We start from the raw sequence: 18036 nt of genomic DNA, 5'->3' as shown, positions 1-18036 counted from the left end.
AGCCAGGGTGGCCACATCGGCCGAAATTCTTTTGGCTGTTGGTTGGCCATCCAATGGCTAACGGTCTAGCAATGCTCATGACATTTTGCATTAAGGTCCTCAAATTATTAAGAAATCATCCCGCGTTAAGGTCCTCACATTATCATCATCCGACGCTTCCAAATATATTAATATATATACTTCTTATGAAAGGAGGCAGGCTCGGCAGCCAGCCAAGGTGGCCACGTCGGCCGAAATTCTTTCGGTTGTCGAATGGCCATCCAATGGCTGGTGGCCTAGCAATGCTCATGATATTTTACATTAAGGTCCTCACATTATTAAGAAATCATCATGCATTAAGGTCCTCGCATTATCATCATCCGACGCTTCCAAATATATTAATATATATGAAACCTGCAGCCAACCAGGCTAGCCACATCAGCCGAAATTCTTTCGACCATCAAATGGCTCCACGCTTCCAAATATATTACTATACAATGGCCATCCAATAACTAGTGGCTTAGCAGTACCAAAGGTATTTTGCGTTAAGTTCCTCGCATTATCAAGAAATCATCCCGCGCTTCCATCAAATAGCCATCCAATGGTTAGTGGATTAACAGTGTCCCAGGCATTTTGCATTAAGATCCTCGCATTATTGAGAAATCATTCCGTACTTCCAATTATTCTTTCGGCCGTCGAATGGCCATCCAATGTCTAGTGGCTTCGCAGTGTCCAAGGTATTTTGTGTTAAGGCTCTCGCATTATCAAGAAATCACTCCGGGCTTCCAAATATATTACTAGGCATTTTTATGTTAATGTCCTTGCATCATCAAGAAATTATCCCATGCTTCCATATATACATTACTATAGAATGAACATCCAATGTCCAGTAGCTTAGCAGCGCACAAAGAATTTTTGCATGCAGGTCCTCGCATTATCAAGAAATCATCCTGCGCTTCCAAATATATTATTAGATACTTTGCATTAAGATCCTCGCATTATCAAGAAATCGTCCCACACTTCCAAATATATTACTATGAAATCATCCCATGCTTCCATATATATTACTATTGAATGGTCATCCAATGGCTAGTGGCTTAGCAGCGACCAAGGTATTTTGCGTTAAGGTCCTCGCATTATCAATAAATCATCCTGCTTTCCGAATATATTACAATACATTTTGCGTTAAGGTCCTTGAATTATCAAGAAATTATTTTGCACTTCCAAATATATAACTATATATGAAATCGGCGGCCAGCCCAGTTGGCCACATCAGCTGAAATTCTTTCAGCTGTCGAAAGGGCATCCAATGGCTAGTGGCTTAGCAGTGCTACAGGCATTTTGCGTTAAGCTCATCGCATTATCAAGAAACCGTACCCTGCTTCCAAATATACATCCCACACTTCCAAATATAGGTGTCGACTTCTCGTTCGCCTAGAACTCTCTTGACCCCAACTGCTTGTTGTCCACAGTGGAGAAAAAATCTCACCCTTCCTCTCTTCTCCGACCAACACCACTTTCCTCAACGGTGGGTGCAAGGGGTCTGGCTAGGGTACGTGGGTAGACAGTGGCGATGGCGGCACACAAGAGGTGCAACGGCGGGTGCACAGCGACGGCGCGCCTCTCCAGGCCTCGCGTTCTGCCGCACCTGACTTCCTCCACCCGCGCGATCGTGATGTTCACGAGGTAAAGATTAGTCCTTGGTATAAGAATTGTTTCTTCTAGCACATATATTTTCTTTTTTTGTCAAGGATCTCACTGCTGTTTTGGCTTCTCAAGCTGCGGGATTCAGATGGAGCGGATGTCATGTTTCCATGAAGCTAGATTGGAACCCTGCATGAAAAGCTGTTGTTTCATGGATTCTGGAGGTGCAAATTGCTTCTTCTCTAGGCTGCATCATAACTAGCGATAAATAATTGACTCTGGTATATTGTCGTATATCGGGATACATTAACTAAAAGAACATAGCCTTTCTATGCACGCAGAACTTCTTGGACTGTTAACATTTTGCCATTATCCATCGGTCCATCACCATACTGATAGCACTATGTAGCATCTGAATTTTGTCATGATAATAATTTAATTCAGTATTTTAGTTGTTATCCCTTGAACTGCTTCCGAATTTTAGGAGTCCTCAGCTTTGTATTAAGCAACAATATTCCATTAAAATCTTCAATTTATGTATCAGTAAGGGTTTCAACGATTTTGCGAGAGCTTATATAGAAGGCTTAAAGTCTGCAATTTTAGCCTGTGTCTAGCCAAAGGAAGCATTATACCTCGAAGTTTCGCTCCATACTGTCATCTACTTACTATGTAAGTAAAATCTTGGTTTATGTGCTTAGTAAAAGATTAAAACTGACGACTCTTTTAAATTTTGATTGTTCAACTGAAACTTTCAATTTCCGCGTGATAAAGGGATGATACTCTCAAGGTGTAGCTTAACCAAATGTGTCTTCTATATTTTAATTTTTTATGGTCCAATAACGGCTTATGCTCATCAGTGAGTCGTTAGCTAGGCTTTACGCGCGCATGGGCGTGCGCAAATCACTAGTGTGTATACAATTTTGCTTTTCAATCAGCCACGGTGTAAGGCAAGGAGAAGTGTGACGCGGCCATTGCGGGTGGATGACCTGAGAGGCGGAGCTAGGTGACAAGAGGACTGGAATCAGCTCTATAGAGGGCGCTATATCGGGGCATGTCGAGCTTTGGAATTTATAGCTAGAGAAATCTTCGGAAATAACGGACGGCAGTTTAGTACTTTTAATATGTCCAACTTATTTGGTTTTCATTTGGAAGAAGTGTGCTTTTATTCTTGTAATAATGGTCGGATATTGACTTTGATGTAGAGGTCGGAATATTTACTATTCCTTTATTTAAAAAGCATCATTATTAGAGGACGGGATCATTAGAGCTAGAAAGAGTGACTTTGGAGAGTAGCTATACATGAGGCTGAGCGGTCTTCTATGGAATTTACTTAAATTTCATTGGGTCATCGATCAGCTGACCGCATTAAACTAATTACCCATGTCATTGTGAAGCTGATCAGCAAGGCCATCTGGCAGCACCTAATAACCTGCTGCATGCATGCATCATGAGGCAGCCATAGAGGGCAATGTAGCATTGTAGCGTTGAGGTCCACCAGATGACATATGTTTCTAGGACCTTTTTTTGGCATGGCTTCTGGGTGCTCTGGCTCCGCTGTTGTAGGAGGAACCGAAGAAGCCCAAACTTTTGGCTTCACTGGTCGCGCGTTAGCGCTACAGTACCAGGAGCGGGTAAAGCCGGAGCTCAACGGATCCCTGCCAAACCCAGCTTTAATTCTTGTACATGCGCATGCCTATCACAAGGAGAAGAAGTAGTTCCAGACGCCTCCTATTTCCAAGCTCATAGAGTAGTTTCTCATTCTTATGGCATTCACCTCTACCGCTCCTATGTTCTCTCTCTTCACTCACAGCCACTTTCCAACCTCATGGAACCACTTTACCCTCTAGTTAGTGTCCCTTTGGATGCGTGTGTGTTTACATGTCGCCTTAATCTATGTTTTTTTTTGTTCTCGAGTTGCTATCTGCTTATAATTGTATAGCTATATAGACAGGTAGTCTGACGATATAGAGCTAAGATGGCGGGCGCCTATATATATAGACATGCAGGTCATGAGAAGAACAAATAAAACTCTAAACCCTACTATAAGGGAGGGATATATATATATATTATATATATTATATATATATATTATATATATATATATTAGGCCTCCGCTATTCGGTACCCGAGCCCCCCACGACCCAGCGCGCGCCTCCCTCCCGCTGTCCCGCCCGCGCCCGCTTCTCCCTGCCGGTCCGATTTTTTCAAATCTACTAGCACGCGGCCGCCGCTCGCCGCTCGTGGCTGCCCCTGCCTCTATCGTCGCGCTCATCGCTCGCAGCCGCCCCTACTGCCGTCGTCGGGCTCGTCGCTTGCGGCCGCTGTTGTCCTTCTACTGCTGCTGTCACCTTGCCGTCATCATGTTTGCCGCTCGCGCGCAGCCGCCACTGCTGCTATCAACATGGACGCACGGCCGCCGCTCCTGCTATCAGCATGCACGCATGGCAGCTAGTTGTTAATGCTAATTTACCCTCTTCCCAGCAGTTCAGCACCATTCAATTTTGTTTATTCCCATCTTCAAATATGAAAGTTTCAAATCCAACCTATGTTACCCACAAAATCTCAGAAAATTGAAGTCTGTACTAGCACTCATCCGGTTTTTGCGAGATGACCAGCAGAAATTGAAAATTTCGGATGGTTTTTTGTGCACACTGGAGTCTGAGGGTGTCGGTCAAATAAAACCAGATTTTGATGGAGGCAAAATAGTTTCTTTACCCCATAGAAACCTCAGTTATTTGCATCCAAAGTAGCTTGAGCACAAATAATACTATGCTGGAACACAAGAGCTAACAACCTATGCATTGTGGCATATACTTTTCTATTCACAAATGATGACGCATGTGAATGGAAATAGCTTATATTGCAATTATATGCAAAGCAGATAGCAGTTTGCAGGATCCATCTCATGGAAAAGCCATAACAAAATGAATGGGAACTGAAGAACAACAGACTGGCAACAATAGAAAACCAAATCAAAGCTGAACCTAACCTAAGGTCATTGAAGTTTCGCAAGAAGATGGTCCTGGAGCTCGAGAACAGTGCAGAGGGTGCTCTAAAATGACAATTGAACTGAGCCCAATGTTTAATTTAGCCACCATTCCAGCTATGCAATCATGCTGACACTATTGAGGGACTCGGTATTAAGAGTGGTGCCATCAAATTTGAACACCTATCACCTGTCAAAATCATTTGAAACTGGACAAGTGGAACTGAAGAGACTCACTCTTGGTTTGCACATAGCATGACAGGCATTATTGCAGTATGGAACTTGTTTGTTTCAACTAGCCGATCGTAACAGAATATACAAACAACAATATGCAGATTGTAACAGAATACATCAGTTGTCACTTTGGAATTGCAGGCCTCCGCTAGCATGCAGTGACAAGATTTATTGACGACATATAGCATGACTATATACGCAACTACGGATTATGATGTTTTCGTAGTCTAGGAAGTGGATGCTGCGGCCTCCTCCAGCAGCTGTTTCACTTTGGTGATGTAGTCGGTCATTGCTTCATCCTTGGATTTTCCTGTTCAGACAACAATTGCAAGGACGCACAATGGTCAGTTGGGAGTTTGGCAGTGAGAGATTGCGCAACAGGTATGAACAAACCTTCAACAGCCTTCCAAGGATCCCATTTGGCTCTCTTTCAGGCTGAAAATGCCAGGACACCCTAAGAGACAAAACAGGAATGTTCATTATAGAACTGTTACTAGCCAAAAAGCAAATTCAGCTTGCTTCGGAATACAGATGTGTGCTTTGATGTTCATAACATTCATAGATGAGAGACCCTAAAATTCAGCTTGATTTCCCAGTTGATCTATATTGCATATTTACAATGGGAATCTGAACAATTATGATCAATAGCTTCTTTTGGCCAATATAGATCATAAAATTATAACAATTATGCAAACAAATCTGAACAAAGATGAGTGAAACAAATCTGAACAAATCTCTATAGGCTCATACTCTATCGTCAGACAAGAATAAATAGACCTATGACAGAACCCCGTATCAACAAAAGATATTATATTTGTACAGGAAAATAGACATGTGCAGGTCAAGTAAGTTTCAATGTTTCATTGACAGCGGCTCAACTGGCCATATGACCGCCTTGAAGTTACCATTCAGACAAAGTATAACAAAAACCGCTGACAATGGGCTATTCTGCCACATAAAGGAGATTCAAGCAAAAAAATGAAAGAAAATGTCAAAGAAGGTTTGATCAAAAGGCATTTCAACACATTTCACGGTTAAATGTACACAGGTCAAGGAAAACATAAGTGCACATATAGGTTGTATCACTTGTATCACCAAACAAATTCTCCATTGAACCGCACTCTTAGGTTTTTAATCCAACCAGCAGGGGCATTAACTCGAATACGAAGTGTGCATCAACATTGTTAGTAGTTCCTCAGTCAAAAATAGATACACGCAACATGCAAGAAATGTTGGTGGTCAGCGCAGTCACCTGACTGCCTCGGCCACGGAGCTATGGTGTCGGATGGCAAGGAATCCCTATAAGGAAAAAATCATTTATCAGAACATTGAATGATCATGCAATGAAAAAAACACCAGGTTACAGCAAGTATAATTTCACCTGAAACTTTCTAATTGCAAAATAGTCTTCAATCAATATTGTACTCTCTTGTCTATTTCTCCTTCATGAAGTATGCCCCGAAATATTTCAAAATAGCTGCATGGATCGATACACAGGTAAATGTTTTTTGAATTAAGACAGAAATAGGAGGAAAAAATTAACATCATCCCTCAAAGCATTAAATTCTTATCCACAATGGTCGAATCAAGGATGAATTGAGTTTGTAGTATTTAGAAGAAAACATAAAAATCACATTCAGCAAACATGAAATACTCCCCGAAATCACAAAGAAGTATTGCTGTACACAGCATTCAAAACAGAAAAGTAAACATTAATCCCTATTTTAATATAGGTGACAAACATTAATGAATAACAATGCTCCAAAAGTAATTTGTGTTCTCCTTAGCATCCGAAACCAAGAACATGATAAAAGCTGAATATCTAGGCATCCACTGTCATCTAGTTATAATTTGTGGGTTCACAACAATACATCTTACAAAGTTAAACCTAGATAATTTTCATGTTTCACCGAAACCTAGATAATCACATGGTTTGCAGGGTCTTCTAACAATAAATGTCGGAGCAGTCTGGGAAATTCAGAAAAACAAGACAAGAAATATTGCAAGACAGAATGTATACAGAAGCTAATTGAGATACCTCATGAATTGCTGTGTCCATAGAAGCTGCAACGTTTGAGTCCAGAAAAATTGGTTGCCCAGATGAGTAAAATCCATTATCGCAGCAAAAACCTCAGGTTTAAGGTAATCCCAAGAAGTTTCTTCTGATCTTGTAACAGTTACAAAATCAGATCCGAAGAATACCCTGGTGAAGGGGTGGCGAGCGGCGGCGGCGGGGGATGGCGAGCGGCGGCGGCTGGGAGGGGTGGCGAGCGGCGGCGGCGGGGGATGGCGAGCGGCGGCGGGGAGGGGTGGCGAGCGGCGGCGGCAGGGAGGGGTGGCGAGCGGCGGCGGCGGGGGATGGCGAGCGGCGGCGGCGGGGAGGGGTGGCGAGCGGCGGCGGCGGGGGATGGCGAGCGGCGGCGGGGAGGGGTGGCGAGCGGCGGCGGCGGGGGATGGCGAGCGGCGGCGGGGAGGGGTGGCGAGCGGCGGCGGCAGGGAGGGGTGGCGAGCGGCGGCGGGGAGGGGTGGCGAGCGGCGGCGGCAGGGAGGGGTGGCGAGCGGCGGCGGGGAGGGGTGGCGAGCGGCGGGGGCGGGGGATGGAGAGGGACGGCGCGCGGCGGGGGTTGGAGAGCGGTTCCTGCTAGGAGGAACGGGAACAGGATGATAATGACCCACGTTCGGTATAAAAATCGGAAAACACCAGTTCGTGAACCGGCCGTGCATGAGCGCACCGATAGGCTCGGGTACGGAATAGATTATTCCGTACCCAGGGTATTGTATAGTATAATCCTATATTATATATATATATATATATATATATATATATATATATATATATATATATATATATGCTCTTCACGCTACTATAGAACTTGGTTTTATTGTCCAATGACATTAATGCCAAGAAAAAAAATGCAGCGACGATAATTTATTATGTGAAAGAAGGACCCTCCAAAAGGATAACATGATCAGAACTACAGTCCCGTTTGGATACCCCTGCTAAAGTTTAGCATCTATCACATCGGATGTTTGGATGCTAATTAGGAGTATTAAATATAGCTAGGTTAATTACAAAACTAATTGCACAGATAGAGTCTAATTGCGAGATGAATCTATTAAGCCTAATTAGTCCATGATTTGATAATGTGGTGCTACAGTAACCATTTGCTAATGATGGATTAATTAGGCTTAATAGATTCATCTCGTGAATTAGCACAGGGTTTCTGCAATTAGTATAATTAGCTCATATTTAGTCCTCCTAATTAGCATCCGAACATCCGATGTGACACTGCTAAAGTTTAGCACCTAGTATCCAAACACCCTCTACGTAGAGAGAGGAGCCATAGTAAGTGTACAAAAGCGTCGTATGCATGGATGAACAGCCCAATCAGAGTACCTAACGTAAATGGTAAGCGACAGGCCAGAACACAAAAGTCACCATTTCGGAATTCAGTGGCGTAGCAAACTTCACTTTTTGAAAGTGGTACTTTTTCTTTTTAGGCGGGCATAACAAACTTCATTTGTATTGCAAGCGCGTGGCGTCCGTAGTAATGAAAAAGTGGATCGTACATGCTGTCAAACTCGATCGACGCATTTTGTACGTGCACATTTTGTTTCCTTTTCTGAGATGATGATCGTCAAAAAAAAATTGTTTTACAGCGATGACTTTTCGAACCTTAATGTGCGCTAAATCGAAAAGAATATTGTTTTACAGCGATGGATTTTCGAACCTTAACGCGTGCTAAACCCAAAAACTAAGTTGTTAACGACAGCAAAAGCTTTGCTGTCCAAATTTATTAGAAGAGAGAACAAAAAAATATGAACAAAAACTAAGGGGGTGTTTGGATACCCCTGCTAAACTTTAGCACCTGTCACACATCGGATGTTTGATACTAATTAGGAGTATTAAACATAGTTTAATTATAAAACTAATTGCACAGATGGAGTCTAATTCGCGAGACGAATCTATTAAGCCTAATTAGTCCATGATTTGACAATGTGGTGCTACAGTAACCATTTGCTAATAATGGATTAATTAGCTTTAATAGATTCGTCTCGCGAATTAGACTTTATCTGTGCAATTAGTTTTGTAATTAGATCATATTTAATCCTCCTAATTAGCATCCGAACATTCGATGTGATGCTGCTAAAGTTTAGCACCAGTATCGACCAATCATCGGAGTCACAGATTCTGTCACTTCCACCTCACCGCATCACAGTCATCACTGTCGTCGTCACCGGGTGCCATCAGCGTCGGCAGGGCATGCCCGAGGAGGGCCGAGGCTACGGCTACCCCATGTCCCCACCCACACAAGCAACCACTGATCGGCGTCAGCTCGTCGCACTCGCCCCCACACCGCACTCGCACACGCAACGAAGCTCCAGCTCACTCGCTCATCAGCTCACCCCCGATGATGGTGGAGCCGGAGGCCGCCTTCGCCGTCCTCAGCGTCCTGGGCGTGGTCACCGTCGCCGTCCTGCTCCGCGCGTGCTCCCGCCGCGCCGCGCCGGCGCCTCCGCGCCGGAGGGAGGAGGCAGGGCGCCGCCGCCGCCGCACGGTCGACGCCTTCTTCGTGGGCGGCGTGGCGGGCGTCGAGGCGGGGCTCGACGACGCCGCGCTGAAGGCGCTGCCCAAGGTCATCTACGGCGACGCCGACGAGGAAGCTGCTGATCAGGCGGGGAAGAAGGCGAACACCGCGGCGTGCTGCGCGGTGTGCCTGGGCGAGTACGCCGGCGGCGACGTGCTACGCGTGCTGCCTCCATGCGCGCACGCCTTCCACCAGCGCTGCGTCGACCGCTGGCTGCGGCTGCACCCGACGTGCCCCGTTTGCCGCTCGCCGCCGGTGCGCAACCCGGCCGCGACGCCGCCGGCCGCGCCCACACAGAGGTAGCTGTAAAGTAGAAGCATTTTAGCATATGGAATACAAGAGCTACCCCAGGAATTCAGCACAAAACATCACATCACAAATGGCATCAGGTTCGGATGAGATCAAGAGGAACATCCTTGTTCCTGACCAGGATGGGCATCCACAGCCAAGTTAGCCAGTCAGCGGCCTTTATTTCTCATAGATAACACACAACTGGTTATGCAGGTTTTGAGTGACAGCATCCAGCACAGGTACAGACTACAGATTCAGAGAGGAGAGGAGTATACATGTCCTAAAATTAACATGCTTACACAGTTAGGTACAATGCAACGAAGATGTCATGATGGATGGATACACACATACAAATAGCTAAAAACGCAGAGCCTAATTTTTAACTTACCGACTTGTCACCCAGCAGCGTCAGACTGACTAATTAACATGCTTACCGGTCCATCGATTTTTGACTGACTGATTACAATGCGGAATGCAAATGCAATTTGTTCCTAAAATGAGATACACGGCGCCGGAAGGCTTCCTTCCGGATCCAGCTTCAGGTGCACTTCACCGCGGAGGGTGGCAGCTGGCCGTTGTTGACGGCGTTCGGCTGGCTCTCCTGGCTAGCGCCTTTGTCAGCGGAGTTCTCTACTGGAGCGGCGTCTGGTTTGGTTCCAGATGCTGGAGCGGCGGCGGCAGCGGCAGCATCTGATTTGGTTTCAGGCGCTGGAGCAGCAGCTGCAGCAGGCTCGGCGGGAGCAGGGGCCGAGATCTCAGTAGGGTTGCTTGCTGGAGCTGGAGCAGCAGCTTCAGCCTCAGCAGGCTTTGCATCTTCCTTGTTCTCTTCAACAGCGTCTTTCTTCTCCTCCAATGGAGCGGGAGGAGCGACAACAGATTCAGCAGGTTTCTCAGTTTCCTTGTTTTCTTCTGCTGCTGGTGCTGGAGCAGGAGCATCAGCCTTGTCCACAGCATTCTCTGCACCTTCAGTTTCAGTAGGAGCCTCCTTCACCTCTTCAGCAGGCTTCATCGCCACATCAGTGTCCTTCACTGCATCTTCACCAGGGGCCTCCTCTGCTGCATCCTTGCCAGCTTCAGCATCTTTGGCTTCTTCAGTTTCAGGGGCCTCCTTTTTCTCCTGCCTGCCCTTTCTGCCAGTCGAGTTCCTGCTGCGTTTCGGGATCTTCTCACCTTCTGGGCTATCAAAAACCTTGACTTTCTCACTAATGCGAGCAGAACGTCTTGGGGTGTCACCTGTTTACAGAGTATATTTTAGATGGAGAAGAAAAGACCTCTAAATTCATGCAGACTTCTATTACAGCCAGGGAGATATGAAGAAATAAAAAAAGGAGCAATAAGGAAAGGTATCTACCAGTTCCCCAATCAAACTCAGAAGCAGCAGGGCCTCCGGGGTGTGCCTTTAGGTACTGGCTTAGTTGCCTCTTGTTCTTAATTTCTTCTCCAGTTGGTGAAACAAAAACAATCTCAGATCTTCCCCCTCTCTGGGGAGTAAACTGTAACATTGAAAAAGAAAGGATATTAGCACATACAATAAAATGCAAACAAATAGTAAAAGAAATATAAGCCTAATGACAGCTCTTTGTAATTCCTTGCAAAAAGAACCAAAAGAAGCATTTCTATGCAACATCAGAAAAGGAAAGGCACACATGAACATGCTCTCAGGAAAATATTTTTGTGCGACAGTACAAGCCTTGATGCCATCCAGTGCTTGGTTGTTCATCTATCTCCAGAGAATTATATACTGAAAAGCAGAGGCACCACTAACTGAGAAATTGCTGGCTGAACCAGCAGGTAGCTATTAACACTACTCAGAAAACTGCCGTGATGTAAACAATGAGAAGCAGAAAAACAACTAGGGAGGCAAGCTAGTAAAGGGCAGGATGCTCAGAGACAGTGGAACACATACTTGCCAATTTACTGCTAGGTTTAGATGGTTAATGGAAATCCTACCCAAAAAAATTCAAAACTACCCTCAGACTACTATCAACAAAGAAGAATTACACTGTTACACAAATAACATAGTACAGAACTTTTGCTTCACGATTTGCTGTTGGCTTCACCACCATAATAAGTGTCATCCTCCTCTCACATGAACTAGAGTGAAGTATGCTAACTAATTACTGACCCTCACAGGAATAGAACTTAAAAGCAGGCAGAACATAGCCTCAAAAGGATACTTATCAAACTTACTGCCTATGAAAATCGACCACATAGATTCCATATGAATTTTGGGTGTGAAATTTTAGGAATAGCCTAGCAGAAATAAAGTGCCACTGGATAAGCTTCTATAGTTACTAGCAGCTTTGCCTCTGCACAGTATTGACAGACATGAAAGAGAAAAACAGTTATTTCACAAAGTTAATATAAGTGGTACAGATTTATTGAATATCTTCTTAGTAGAGTAAGATTCCTAAAAGGTTATCAATAAAATAAATGAATGCCTTTGTAATGGGGAATTTTAAAACCATAGAAAACTCCAAAGGAGAGTAACAAAGTGTTTCATGAGATATTTGATAACCCTTATCACAAACTTCGAAGGAGGATAACAGCCTTGTACCCACTTCAGATACAATGCCATCAACACATATATATACAGCCAATTTTGAATAACACAAACACAACAGAAAGCTGCAAAACCACAAAAAGAAAGGAAATATGCAAAAAGTAATTCTATACAGGCATGTGCACATATTATCTTTTGGTATTAGAAAACATTTTCACACTTTGAACACCAAAAAACAATTCAACACAACAACTGACAACAAGAAACCTAGTGACTACTGACTAGTTTAGCACCGCCACGTGTCTGGTTGCTATATGGCCAACAGATTGTACCCTAGCTGCCCTAGAGCATGACAAAATTGCATACAGTTAATAACCGAATCGCAAAAATAGGTAGCAAACAAAGAAGTAGAACGTCACCTCAAACGGTCAAATTATTGTGGTAACGTAAGACATTAAAGGCAAATTCCTCAATCCACAACAACTATGTCCAGCTCTAAGAACTCTTTTTGGATTATTCCAAGATTGAACTCTATCAGGCATTCAAGTGTCGGTTTCCCCAGCTAAAAACAGAAATAAATCCTGCTAGACGACAAGCCATATCAACTGCCTGAGCTATTCAATGCTTCCCACCAATAGAAACACTAGATACTCCAACCGTCAATTACATGAAAAAGTGCACCCCAACCAACAATATGAGGACCTCCAACAGCAAATCTTAAGCATCATTAATCTCCGGCTAAAATAGAAACTAACCATGTTAGACTACCCAGTAGAAGCAATTCCCGGACTATTAAGTAAGTTTGGCACATTTCTGTTATCCAGTTCAAAACCTGGATACTGAAACCAGCACATCCGATAATAAACTAATAGCATATTCCTAAACTCAAATCTTGAACCTTCGAGACTTTCAGGAGGGTGATAATGCAATACAAGAACATCTGAGCAGATGGGGTTTTCGTAGTAGCCCATACCAGCACAGCACCGCCCTGTTCTGTTGCAGCGTGCTTTCATTTTTTGCATGACTCAGCACAACAGGCACTCATTCTAAAATTTTAGTACTAATCACAGCAAAATCAAACCCATGAATCAATATATGCCCAGATTCGCTAAAGCAGAAACCATCGAATAATCAACATCGAACTAGAAATGGGTAAGCCAAAACCCTATTACCAGCAATTGCTACAGCTCCAAGCTGAGAAACATTCCCCATTCCAGCTACTCTACAAATACAATACTACTCAAGTAACATCAACCACCTGAATCTGAAATAACAGCCGAAGCATTTCACGCCAAACAGAACAAAATGCTGGAAATTGTATCCTATCATCAAATATTCAACATTGAATTTGAAACGGGTAAGCTAAATCCCTATTAACAGTAACTACCACAGCTCTGCAGGAGATATACCCCAATCCAGCTTCACTACAAATAGACTATGCTAAGTAATTTCATGTACCTGAATCTTAAATACTAGATGAAGCACTTCAAGACAGAACTGAACCCAGCACTGGAAACTCTAACCTCAAATAATCAGCATCGAATTAGAAATTGCTAGGCTAAAGTCCTATTGAGCAGTAATTGTCACAGCTACAAGCTACAGAAAATTCCCTACTCGAGCATCACCGCAAATACACTACCACTAGCAGCCAAAGAGAAAACACCGCTTCAGTATGAACAAAAAGCTGACCCATTTCAGTCCAATTAAAGCACTGGAAAGTCTAACCTATCATCAAATAACCAACATCGAATTGTAAATCGGTAAGCTAAATTCTTATAGAGCAGTAATTGACAAGCTAGAAGCTGCAGAAAATTCCCCCATTCAAGCTTCACTGCAAATACAGTGGACAAAAAGCTGAACCATTTCAGGTCAACCAAAGCACTAAAAACTCTAGCCCATCATCAAATAATCAACACTGAATTAGAAATGGTTGTGCTAGACCTAAATCCTACCACCCCTAATGGCATCAGCCCCAAGCCCCCAACCTGCAAAACATTCCCCATTCGAGCTTCACAACAAATGCAGTACCACGAGCAAACGAAGCAAGTCAACAGCCTGAATCCAAGGTCGAAGGTCAAGCGTTTCCACTCCAAGACAGACCAACAGAGCCCTGGGGTTAGGAGTAGAGCCTAAGTCCACCTATCCTGATTCCTGAACAGCGACAGGACCCGGCCAGATTTGGGAATTTCCCCCAGGCCTGCCTCGACAAGCCCTAGCATAGCGCCTAATCGAGCTCCGGGACTAAGAATTATCGCCGTATGCGTCCGGAATAGGGCGCGGTTCGCCGACCGCGACAGCCTGTAGGGGCAGGTAAAGGCCGTGGGCGACCTACACCAACCATAGCAGAGAGCTCGGACACTCCCCGCCGAGCCCACGAGCCACCTACTCCCAGCACGAATCCAGCTGCATATGCTCGCGAGGCCACCACGAGCACCACCAATCCGAGACGAATCGCGCGCGTTCGCCTGGCCAAACCAAACCTGAGAAACCCTAGGAACCCCAAACGCAAAAATGGAACCTCTCGGACAGCAGAAACCAGCTACCGCCGAGACCACTGGAATTCGGCGCGAATTCGCGCCGGGGAACCCGAATTCCGCGCGCCGGCGACCCTCAACCCCGCGAATTCCACCCCGGAACCCCGAAATTCGACGCGAACGGAGCGGAGCAGAGCAACGCAATCGAGCGGTCGGAACGGATAAGCATAAGCACATAGACACACACAGCTGGTACTCCACCTTCTTGGTCCAGCCCTCGGGCGCGGGCATCTCGACGGACACGACCTCCTCCGCCGGCGGCGCCTGCTGCTGCTGCTCGCCGTCCGTCGCCATGGGGGGGATGGATGGATGGTTCTCTCGCTGTCACGAGCTCTCCGCTCTCGCCGCTTGGAGGTGGGGGGGGGGGACGCGACGGGCGCGTGGGGATTTTCGGGCCCATTTTTATATCCCCTCCCCACGGGGTTAATTTGGATAACGGCTCCTTTCCGGAGGCCGTGAGAGGACGCCACCCGCCGGGTTGCGCTACCACCGTCGCCGACGCGTGGGTCCGTTTCTCGTTGGTCGTTGTGGGACCGGGGAGTCAGCGGGTGCGGAGGGAGGGTGGTGGCGGGGTGGTGGGGAAGCGGCGTCGTGACGGACGTGGAAGCGGGGAGAGGTGGCCGTCACGCGCTGCCGACGACGTGGGGGGACGGGTGGGAACCGTGTGGACGCGGTCCATGCACCGGTAGACCGGATGGGGTCTGGTCGTGGTGGGACTTGGGAGGAGGAGTGTGTGGACCGGGCGTAGGGAGGCGGCGCGGCGGGCGAGGGAGGACAGGGAACGGCGCGGGACTGAGAGACAGGCCGGGCGGGCAAAACCGGATTGCACTCTGCGCTGTTGGAGTCCGGCGCGGTCGCCCAGCTCATGACGAGCGGGGCCCACGTGTCGCGGGCCCGGGGTGTCTGCTGTCGGGATCTGGGCCTGCGCGTGAGCCGTGCGCGAAGTTTTCTGGATGCAGGCTGCAGCTACCTCGAGGGGTGCGCGGGGGCGCCACGTGGCAACCTCGGCGTGGATAACGATCGCGGAGCAGTAGAGACGCGGCGCGGCGCCGTGCGTGCGGGGCACGTGACAGGCTGCGGTTAGCGGGCCGTGGGGCTGGTGCTGTGGCGGGCCGGCCGGCGGGGACGTGGACGCGCCGCAGCGGCCCGCACGCGCGCATCCGTCTCGATCGGATTTTTGCTTTTGTGCTATATTTTATCTATCTATTTATTTATTTATTATTTATTGGGGGAAAAGGCGCGTATGACCGACAACCACCTCTCCCTCCTTTTGACTCGTGTGTTCAGCTCGACTGGGCCCATTCTTTCTCTGCCATGGATGTACTTGCGGACCAGGTTGGCGGGCTGTAATGTGATAGCGGCGAGGCCATGACCGAGAATGTTGGTCTGGGCCAAAAGTAGGAAACGACCACGATCACGGCCCATACGAATGAACGAACTCTCTGATGCATCCTTGGATTCCTTGGCGGGCCCATTTGCTCTGCAGCAAGCAGGTCCTGCTGCTTCAGCAACAGAGTTGAGAACTAGGTCCGCAAGTACAGATTCAGACTTGCCTGAAAACTCTGAGGCCCCGTTTGGATCATTGGAATTGAATTCCATCCTAATAATCATAATTTAGACATAAATTAATTAAGCTAATATAATTGTATGTGGAATATAGTTGTATATTATAGTTGGTGATAGGGAGAGATACTTATATGCTGCACTTCTACTATAGAGAAGCGAGTCTAAGAGCGTGCTATAAGAATTGAATTCCATTCTAATAACCATAATCTATAGAATCAATTTCCATCTCCCACCCCATGAATTTAAGATAGGCTTATATCTAAACTTTGGAAAGTTGTGGAATGCCACATTCCAACATAAATTAGCCTACTCCATTAAATAGATTCCAATTCCTTCAAAATGAAGGGACCCAAACAAGGCCTGAACAAAATCTCACTGAAAACCCTCAGGGATGATTGAACATGCTTACGGTGCTTCTGTCTGAACGATGATGGTTCGCTGGAACTGCAGCGAGTGCCAGAAACATCGAAGCGGTGCGTCGCTCTGAAAACGGCGAGAAAGAAGCTGAGACCAACGGACCAGCGATTAGTGATGTCTCAATCAGGTTTCCTTTCTGTTGTCTCCGGACGGGAGCTACAGAGTTTCAGAGCGTGTGTGGAGGCTCCTTTGTCTGTCCCAGGAAAGCTATCAGCAGCAGCTCTTGTCCCTGTTGTTGTACCAGGCCACCACCAGCTCTCCTTTTCAGCACCTGCAAACGGACGCAAATACTGCGTCCTCCTAAAAAATACTTTTGTCTCTTGGTGTGTCTGTACAACACAATTTCTGAAGAAATCTGTCTTCAGATGCTCTCCTAGTCTTCATGAATGATCTTGCCAAGATTTCAGGGATCCACAGAAGATTTCAAAGGAAAAGATTTGGTGAAGCAGGTACTGAACCCACTTTGATTTCTGAAGCTCTCAATAAAGCAGCCATTGGTCAGCAAAAAGGGCTTGCATTGTAGTTGTAACAGCTTTTCAGTCCTGCAATGGCCGTGGCAAGTACTACGACTCCAACGCTTTATTTAATCCAGTGCCGAGCGTTTGGTGCAGCTTGGCTGGTTGGTGAAGCTCCGAACATTTCTGCAAGCCTGCGCACAGATCAGCAGGGTCAAAGGACTACAAACAACAGCCTGGAACGATTCAGTGATTCTACTAACATGTGCAGTCAAGACTCTGGACCATGGAAGGCGGGCTCTGTTTATCATTCCTTTTTTTCCATCTCTTCATCAGACAACTCTGAAATTTAATTGTAGAATCTGGGTGTGAAATGGTGTATCTTTGGTTGGTAAAGCTCTGAACCTTTCTGTCTGGAATGACAGTCAAATGAACACATGAACCTGGTTTGATTCAACTGAAAGGGTATAACTCAAGTGAGTCAAGTCGTTTTTTTAAAAAAAAAACAGTGAGCCAAGTCGTGCAAGGTGTTATCTGTTACTACCGTTTTATGAATTTCACATTTTATTTCATACATCACTCTTTAAAATTAGAGCACGATAAAAACTGAGCCGTCACTTTCTTTCCTTTCTGCAATATTATCCCATCTTGATCGCCTCATCTGTGGGCCATGTGATGAACGTATACAAGTCATCGTTGACCAAGAAAAGAGAAGGGAGTGCCAACTCACACTTGCAATAAACTACGTGTCTACATCACAAGGACCAAAAATTAATTATTTTAAAAAAAAGTGAAAATATGAAAGACTTTATTCCATGTCGAACCCATTTATCCATAT

The 18036-nt window shown here is 45.8% G+C and overlaps 2 protein-coding genes across 2 annotated transcripts; one reads left to right on the top strand and one right to left on the bottom strand.

Annotated features, from left to right (window-relative positions):
- Positions 1 to 8769: 8769 nt before the first annotated feature.
- LOC117848360 (RING-H2 finger protein ATL70) lies at positions 8770 to 10110 on the top strand. Its single transcript, XM_034729721.2, has one exon. It carries the CDS (start codon positions 9256 to 9258, stop codon positions 9733 to 9735), a length of 480 nt encoding a protein of 159 aa, XP_034585612.1. The 5' UTR covers positions 8770 to 9255; the 3' UTR covers positions 9736 to 10110.
- On the bottom strand, positions 9871 to 15146 carry LOC117848359 (uncharacterized). Its single transcript, XM_034729720.2, has 3 exons — positions 14962 to 15146; positions 11075 to 11216; positions 9871 to 10956 (listed from the first exon to the last, which is right to left on the bottom strand). The coding sequence occupies exons 1-3, from the start codon at positions 15052 to 15054 to the stop codon at positions 10262 to 10264; spliced, it is 930 nt and encodes a 309-aa protein (XP_034585611.1). The 5' UTR covers positions 15055 to 15146; the 3' UTR covers positions 9871 to 10261.
- Positions 15147 to 18036: the final 2890 nt, after the last annotated feature.

This window comes from Setaria viridis, chromosome 3 (assembly GCF_005286985.2).
Source record: "Setaria viridis chromosome 3, Setaria_viridis_v4.0, whole genome shotgun sequence".
Lineage (NCBI taxonomy): Eukaryota > Viridiplantae > Streptophyta > Magnoliopsida > Poales > Poaceae > Setaria > Setaria viridis.
Note: the sequence above shows the minus strand (reverse complement) of the source record. Positions and strands in the feature narration are given on the sequence as shown.

Coding starts and splice junctions, on each gene's coding strand:
- LOC117848360 (XM_034729721.2), top strand. CDS start 9,256: ATGATGGTGGAGCCGGAGGCCGCCTTCGCCGTCCTCAGCGTCCTGGGC.
- LOC117848359 (XM_034729720.2), bottom strand. CDS start 15,054: ATGGCGACGGACGGCGAGCAGCAGCAGCAGGCGCCGCCGGCGGAGGAG. Junction 11,217..14,961: donor CCGAGGGCTGGACCAAGAAG/GTGGAGTACCAG, acceptor TCAATGTTACAG/TTTACTCCCCAGAGAGGGGG. Junction 10,957..11,074: donor TGAGTTTGATTGGGGAACTG/GTAGATACCTTT, acceptor CTCTGTAAACAG/GTGACACCCCAAGACGTTCT.